The sequence below is a fragment of the Amblyomma mixtum genome, chromosome 10, assembly GCF_055824585.1.
Source record: "Amblyomma mixtum isolate Tamu chromosome 10, ASM5582458v1, whole genome shotgun sequence".
NCBI lineage: Eukaryota > Metazoa > Arthropoda > Arachnida > Ixodida > Ixodidae > Amblyomma > Amblyomma mixtum.
Window position 1 is genome coordinate 10,402,501 of NC_143021.1, and position 8,144 is coordinate 10,410,644.

At 50.1% G+C, this 8,144-nt stretch overlaps 1 protein-coding gene across 1 annotated transcript; it reads right to left on the reverse strand.

The window, feature by feature from the left end:
- Nucleotides 1-3,362: 3,362 nt before the first annotated feature.
- On the reverse strand, nt 3,363-4,617 carry LOC149325120 (uncharacterized). Its single transcript, XM_089563525.1, has one exon. It carries the CDS (start codon nt 4,615-4,617, stop codon nt 3,388-3,390), a length of 1,230 nt encoding a protein of 409 aa, XP_089419651.1. The 3' UTR covers nt 3,363-3,387.
- Nucleotides 4,618-8,144: the final 3,527 nt, after the last annotated feature.

Below are 8,144 nucleotides of genomic sequence, written 5' to 3' on the forward strand. Positions count from 1 at the left end.
AATTTGCCACTCGAAGAGATTATTCGCTGTTTGTCCCTAAAATGCGCGAACTTAACTATGATGGGTCTGGTCTTGCCGCCATGAAAAGCACCTATAGCCGATGAGCGCGCTCAATATCTCGAGGTTGAAACTATGAAACAAAGACGTTAAAGGAGACAGTAGTAGTTAGTCATAGTGATGGCTAGCGATATCGATAGTTAGTGATAGCAGTAGTTCTGGAATGGTAAAGTACGTTACTAAATAATTATGAGGGTCATTAAAGGCGCTGTCAATGATAAAGGCCTTTATGGCAAAGGTCTTCAGTTCAAAGACCTTTAGTGCAAAGACCTCTAGGTCAAAAGCCCTTAGGTCAAATTTCTTTAGGTCACCGGTGTTTATCGTAAAGGCCTTTAGGTTCAGTAAAACTTTTTGCTGGGCGAGTTGGTTCATTTTGCTTGAGGGGATGTTTGTAGCGCGACAAAAAACAGACAAGGGACAGAAGACGAACGGGACAAGCGCTACTCTCAACTGGTTTATTCAAGTTTCGATCGCACACATTTGTACATTTCCCTTCTCCTTCAAGAACCTAATCACGAGAACACTCATGCGAATGACAAGCAAAAAATCCACACGCTTGCATCAGATCAGGCTATCTAAAAAGTTATACTCGTTAGAGTACATCTTCACCGAAGGGCTGCTGACACATTCCTGCCCTTTCTTTTTGATATGGAACGCCTCTATCAGTTCTTTGCGCATCTTTGCTTCGGCCAATGACCTCTGCCTTATTTAAAATTGGTGAGCATTTGCATGATTTGCAGTGAACTACAATATTTGTTCCGCTCCCATTGTCAAGGCATTTTTCATGCTCGCGCAGGCGCTTGTTCAAGCATCGTCCGGACTGGCCAATATAGACTTTGCCACATGAAAGTGGAATCTGATAGACAATTCCCACCTTGCAGCCAACATATCGGTGTTCATGCCTCGTTTCGCATTCCTTTTTGGCTTTTTCCTCATTCACCTTTGGACAAAGGCTTTTTAGCTTGCAGGGCGCAGAAAAAACGACAGGAATTTTGTATTTATTTGCCACTTTTTTCAAGTTGTGAGCCACTTCTGTTTTTTCTGCGCCCTGCAAGCTAAAAAGCCTTTGTCCAAAGGTGAATGAGGAAAAAGCCAAAAAGGAATGCGAAACGAGGCATGAACACCGATATGTTGGCTGCAAGGTGGGAATTGTCTATCAGATTCCACTTTCATGTGGCAAAGTCTATATTGGCCAGTCCGGACGATGCTTGAACAAGCGCCTGCGCGAGCATGAAAAATGCCTTGACAATGGGAGCGGAACAAATATGGTAGTTCACTGCAAATCATGCAAATGCTCACCAATTTTAAATAAGACAGAGGTCATTGGCCGAAGCAAAGATGCGCTAACGCGAGAACTAATAGAGGCGTTCCATATCAAAAAGAAAGGGCCGGAATGCGTCAGCAGCCCTTCGGTGAAGATATACTCTAACGAGTATAACTTTTTAGATAGCCTGATCTGATGCAAGCGTGTGGATTTTTTTTCTTGTCATTCGCATGAGTGTTCTCGTGATTAGGTTCTTGAAGGAGAAAGGAAATGTACAAATGTGTGCGATCGAAACTTGAATAAACCAGTTGAGAGTAGCGCTTGTCCCATTCGTCTTCTGTCTCTTGTCTGTTTTTTGTCGCGCTACAAACATCCCCTCAAGCCTTTAGGTTAAAGGATGCTTTCGCATTCACAGCACGTAAGGACCTTAAGTGTCTACCGTAACTTTTTGTGGAAAGAGAGATATATAAGCTGAATTTCCAGGTCAGGTCCGAGCACCGCAGTCATGCTGCACTCTTAAACCCCTGTCACAGGGCCGACTCGGAACCCCCTTTAACTTCATTGACCTAAAGGAGCTCAAGGGAGTTTCGTCTCAAAGGAGTAGTCTCCGTGTCACACGCATGTACCGATCGTCTCAGAGGATCCACCAACGGCCCATTAGGCACCGTTCATATCGTTCGAACGCACATTAGGGTAACGTTCAGCACTAAAATGTTTTTGATACTTGTTAACCTCAGAAAATTTTTCTACACTTGTCATTAAAAAAGTATTTTTGAGCATATGCTCTAAGCACAATGCTTTCGTCCGATGTGCTATACACCATATGCAGTGTTGTGCGCTGCCTGTGGAGTCGGTGCGACTCTGCGAATTCTCCGCTATGACGCTTCGCTAGCGGAACCAGTGAGCGTTGCATGAATGCGTCGAACCTCACAGCGCTGCAAGGCACGGGCGAATGCAACACGTGCGAGCTGCAGAGAAAAAAATATATCATTATCAAGGCGAGTCGCCAAACGCTTAATTTGAGAGTAGGTAGTGCAGTCACTATAGTTAGGCATAACGAAAAGCGCTGGATTAGCTATTTTATTCGCTAGAAAATTTATTTAATAAAATTATTGAGCAAAACGATTACTTACTGTGAAGTAAAGCGCATTGGAAACGAGAGTACTCCACCTTTCGAAGGAGATGATCGGTCTCCTTTCGCAAAGAACTTCAACTCCCTCTCCTTAAGGTTGGGTTCTGGTTTTATGGAGAGAGACTCAGGCTATGAGGGACGCCGTAGAGGAGGGCTGCGAATAATTTCGACCACCTGGGGTTCTTTAACATCCGCTGACATCGCACAGTACACGGGCCTCTAGAATTTCGCCTCCGTCGAAATGCGACTGCCGCGGCCGGAGTCGAACCGAGTCGAGCTCCTTAACGTGAAAGTTGAAGTGCACTAACAGACGGTGAAGAAAGACAGTTTACATACGACCGCTTAAACTCTCATTTCATGCCATTACAGCACACCGAAAGTGCAACGTTAGTGAACATCATAACCACTGAGCCACTGTGGTGGCCTTATGGAGCGCATCTCCCTCGAGACAAGATACTGTGGTTGACGGCAGTTGAAAGTAGTTCAGCCATCCCCGTGTAGCAAGGATATTAGATTCAGGCCATGACACTGTAGACGCAATGGAAGTAAAAACGCATTTGGCATTCACCCATACCAAACCCAGAGCAAAACCAGATATTGGTTTCTGCTTTATTATGCCGATAATTATCGTACGACTAATTACTGAAGCTTTAAATCACTTGAAATTGAGAAGTTTCAAGAAGAAACTGACCGACTAAAATAAAACACACCAATTGCGCGGTTATTCTGAAGGCTTTTTTTGTTCCAAGCAGTGAAATAGAGGCGAATTCTCGGGGGCACAAGGTAGTCCTACTGTTCAGGCACGTTCACAGCAACTGCGCCGTGTTGAGGAAGATGAGATGCTCAGAGCAAGTGCGGCTGACACAAATATGCGGCGGAGAGTTTCAGCGGAGAAACTCTGCGCTTCGCCCGATACAACTTTATTTTTTTTCACCTATGGGGCGCGGGGCCGGATGCTTTCGAAGTAGCGGATGAGCGATGAGGCCTTGCAGCACTCCGCGGCCGTCTCCAGAATGGGCGACGGATCTCGGCGGGCTGCGGCCCAGCTGGCTTCCGAGCCACTTGCAGAGGCACGCTGCGCGGGTGCCGTCCTGCTGCTCGACGGGTCGCTGTCAAACGAGTACCACGACGTGGACGACTCGTGCGTCGACAGCGTGGCGCTCTGGGCAGCCCTCTCGTGGGCCAGCTCGCTCGCGTCGGTCGGCATCGTGGACAGGTCGAGCTGGACGAGGCTGCTGGCGCCGTCGCTGCTTCCGCTGCACGACACGTCGGCCCGGTAGTAGCGGCGCACTCGGCGGCGCACTCGCTCCGAGGCCGGCACGGGCTCCAGGTCGCACCTGTCCAGGACTTCCAGCACGGGCATGTCCCGGATGCCATTGGGATCTCGGTCGCCGGGAGCGAGGACGTCGGCCCGCTGCGGGCGGTGTTGGGCCGAGTGCTGAGACTTGGCGTTGGCTGAGCCGATCACAATTTGGGTCAGCTTGGACAGCTTGCGGCACGCCTGCTCGCCGTCGCCGGCGCGCAGCAGCGACGACTTCTTGAGCGTTAGGCCAGCTATCTGGGACTTGACGCGGCCCACGTCCAGCTGGGACGGCGAGTACGCCGGCGCGAGAGCGCACTTGGCGGCGGCTGAGGGCGGAATCAGTTTCTCCGCGGCCGAAATGGCGGCGCTGGTTCTGCCGGCTCCCAGTTGCAGCCTGGAGCAGGAGGCGCCCCTACGCTCCAGGATGGGTCCCGGCGCGTTGCGGACCTTCTCCTTGAAGTAGAGCATCTCGTCCGAGCTGGACAGGGCGCGGGGGCTCGCGGGCAGGGCGACCTTGGCTGGGGGCGGGGTTTCGGGCTCCTGGATGGTCCCTAGCAGGTGGTAGCGGAGCGTGATGTTCTGCGTGGCCTCGAGAAGCACGGACAGATTCTTGTCGTCCAGCAGCAGCGGTTTCCTGTCTGTGAGCGTGGGGTTCTTGAGGCGACCCTTCTTGAGCAGCTCGCCAACCATGATGCCTTCGTCGAGCGCCACGTCGCTCAGGCGCAGCTGTATGGCGGGCTCGGCCGCCGTCAGCTGCACGTCGTCGCCGTGCTCTTCGACGAGCCGGGAAGGGACCCGCTCGTGCTCCTCGTCCTTGTCCCTGGGCGCCTGGTCGCCCTCCACGAAGGCCCCCTCCGCCATGGCTCGAGTCCTGCGACGCGGCAAAGGCGAGCTCACGTTTTCGGGCTCGTCCGGAATGGCGAATGCAGAAAGGTTCACGCTCTTGGTAGGCATTCGGTTATACGGTTCGGTGCTTGTAGCCCATGCAAGCGGCGCACGCATAAGTTATGACCATACTGAAAATGGCGCGGCGAGTACACGAGCGATGCACGCATGAGGCGAGCAGCAGAAGTTCCACGCGGTTCCGATTAATGGGCGCACTGATATGTGTGCGGGCATGGTCAGCTTATTTACGCACCATTGGGCGTAATAATAGCACAATGACGCCGTTTCCCCCACGCTGAGGAGTACGAAGCATAACAAGGCAAAACGGGAAGGAAGAGAGAACAAACGAGGGGCTTCTTCTACAATGAAACAAACTCGCCATGCTATCGATCTCTCTGATGCAGTTCGCTTTGACTTTCTAATATCCCGAACGCGTGAGCAGGTGTATCGCGGGACCCGTTCCGGCTACTTCTGATGATCGAGACTGGTAAGAAGCGAGCTTTGCCAGCGCAGCATCTGGCACGCATATCCGCGCTCTCTCCTTTCGTAAGGTTTAATACGCCTGACTAACCGCACTCTTCCTTATAATGCCGCACACAACAGCCTTGAAAGCGGAAGGTGATGCAAAACCTGACCGGCATTCAGTTCACGCACAGGGGACGCAGCTGTCAAAGCCCAGCAGGGCAGAGGTTCTTTCAGTGAGGTCACGCTTTGGCCATGACTTGTAGCGCGCCTGACAACGAGCGCTCATGAGAAGCACGGACAGACAGGCATGTGAAAAGGTCGACTTACCCAAGGAGCTGTCTAAAACTAGGCTGCGAGAATTTGGTTTGTCACATCCCGATGTCAGCGCTCGCGACTAACTTCGACGTCGTTCTCGTCGTTTACCAGTGTTAGCCAAGTTTTCTCGGTGGACTGAAACTAGAAATTTTAAAATACTGAACCTTTGCATCGCTGAATCTCTTGTATACGCCGGCAATTATAACAAAGTACAGTATTTGCCAAAAGTAACCGAGCAGCCGTGCAGGCGGCCAGAACGGGATCGCAGCCTAGAAGTGGCGCTGCGGTCTCTGGCGCTGGCTGCTGCTGCGAGTGTAATGAAGATGATGAAAATATTTTAATTGAAAAAAAAATTGGTGATTGGTCCCCCTATTCTGGGAGCCGATTGGATCTTGCAGCCGCTCCAGCCCTTCAGTTCAGGTGCTTCTGTACTTTCGGGTGTGAGCTGAACAGTAATTTCTTTTACTGCTGAGTCATCGGTCTTTCATCCTCTCTATTGCTTTCTTGAGTTGGCAGGCCCATACAATGTGGTATAGGTACGGCTCTATGCCGCAGTGCGCACATTGTGGCTCACAGTCTTCTGGGTAGACAGCGTGAAGTCTTTTTTGGCTTGAGTATGTGTTTGTTTGCATTGTTTTCAGTGTTTTATTTTCTGCTACTTGTCTAGTCGTTCATCCGGTGGAGTATATTCCTCTCTGCCTAGCCTGTAGTGTTGCAGGATTTGTGAGTATGCAGTCAGCATGCTTGAGTAGTTGCTCTCGTCCGTGCGTTGTGGTGTCCGAGGTAGCAGTGCTCGGGCCGCAGCCTGTGCGCCTTCGTTGCCCCTCTATGACGCGCATGGTTGGTTGGTTGGTTGGCCTCAAATAAATATGGCACGTACCCACTACGGGGGAGTGGCCAAGACACAGGCGGTGCACTGCTGGAAAGAGGGTAGCATTTTCAGAGGAAAGGGAGTAGTAGTAGGGTATAGGCTGACAGAATGGACGACGCAACGACACGGGACCTGTTAGCTGGGAGTTCGAAGACGGGACGATGGCTTTTTGTGCAGACTAGAATGCAATGCATGTAATGGTTCAATTTTGCACTGATTGAAAGAGAGCGAAAAAAGAATAAAAAAAATAAATTTTTGACAATCAGAAAAATAAAAATGAATAGAAAAAATATTAATAATGGAAAAGAATGAAATAAAATTTAAATTAGCATGGGAGTCGCTGCGTTTCTAGAAGAAAATTTTTAACAGCACAGCACGCACTCCTGAAGCTTCGTCCAAGCGAAGAAGCGCCAAAGGAAAGAACAACCGCATTGGACACAGGCAGACACAGCTGGTGGCTCAGTGGCTATGGTGCTCGGCTGCTGACCCAAAAGACGCGGGTTCGATCCCGGCCGCGGCGGCTAGAATTTCTTTGGAGGAGAAATTCTAGAGGCCCGTGTGCTGTGCGATGTCAGTGCACGTTAAAGAACCCCAGGTGGTCGAAATTTCCGGAGCCCTTCACTACGGCGTCTCTCATAGCCTTAGTCGCTTTGGGACGTTAAACCCCACAAAACCAAAACCAAAACCAAACAGCTGGTGAAACGGAATTTCTAATAGGCGCCTCCTCAAAGAAGAGAAGCGGCGGCAGAACAGCAGGTAGTGATCCACTATCTCAGGCTCGGCACAAAATGGGCACAGTGGAAAAACCGCCAGACCATATCTGTGAAGGTAAAAAATTTAGCAGAGGAACTCGGCATCGCAAACGCGTGAAAGAGACCTCCAGTCGGCGCGAGCGCCAGTCTTTGCTACTCCAAAGATGCAGAAGATGCTGATATTCGGGAGATGAAGTAAGTGCCGAGGCTGAAAATTCATGAAATAGTGTGTAACTGCGAAACTTCATTGCAGTTGCATATGCGCAGGTTGGCAGGACAGCAATTATTGGGCCGCAGAGGGAGGCCCTTGCTAAGGAATCGGCAACCTCATTTAATTAAATGCCCATGTGCCCGGGTACCCGAAGCAACCGCACCGAAGTTAGATGAAGCGGGATCAGCTGCTTAAAGAGGCGTAATACCCGAGACTCAGTGGGTGATGGTAATGTAGAGCAAATAGATAGAGTCCGTCATAACCATGACTTGGGAAACGGTAGGATCTAATTTACGTAAGGCTAATATTACTGCTAATTATTCGGCCAGATAAATCGGAGTGAATTAAGTCAGGAAGACGGAGAGAGAAGGACCACCCCAATGTAGGTGAAACAATGCCCACACCTGCCTTTGCACGATCCTGCGAGGCATCGGTAGCAATGAGAATATGAGAAGGAAAGGACCTTTGGTGGTTCTGCAACAAACCGTGAAGGAGAGGAAAGGGAAGCAGCTTTGCATTCGATGGGAAAATGTTATCAAATGCAATCTCGACTGAAGGTGAGATGTTATGCAGTGGATGGATATCTGTGAAATGAATGTTTAAGGAGAGACTGCACGAAGGATCAAGGAGACACTGCACCAAACATATCTGCGGAGTATGCAAACGAGACCAGGTGGCATTTAAAAAGACTGCAGGTTGACTAAGAAATATTATACTGGAGATGTGAAGAGGTGAGTCGCACAAGTCTAAAAAGGTTTGGACTGTTAAAAGGCGAAATCTAGCTAATAAAGATGGAATTCGCGCCTCAAGGACAGCATGGGCTACATATTTTGTAAGTCCCAAACAGAGGCGCAACGCCTCACGTTCCAAGAGCACAAGAGGGCGAAGT

Bases quoted from the DNA above. Each gene is read 5' to 3' on its own strand.
- LOC149325120 (XM_089563525.1), bottom strand. From the start codon at position 4,617: ATGGCGGAGGGGGCCTTCGTGGAGGGCGACCAGGCGCCCAGGGACAAG.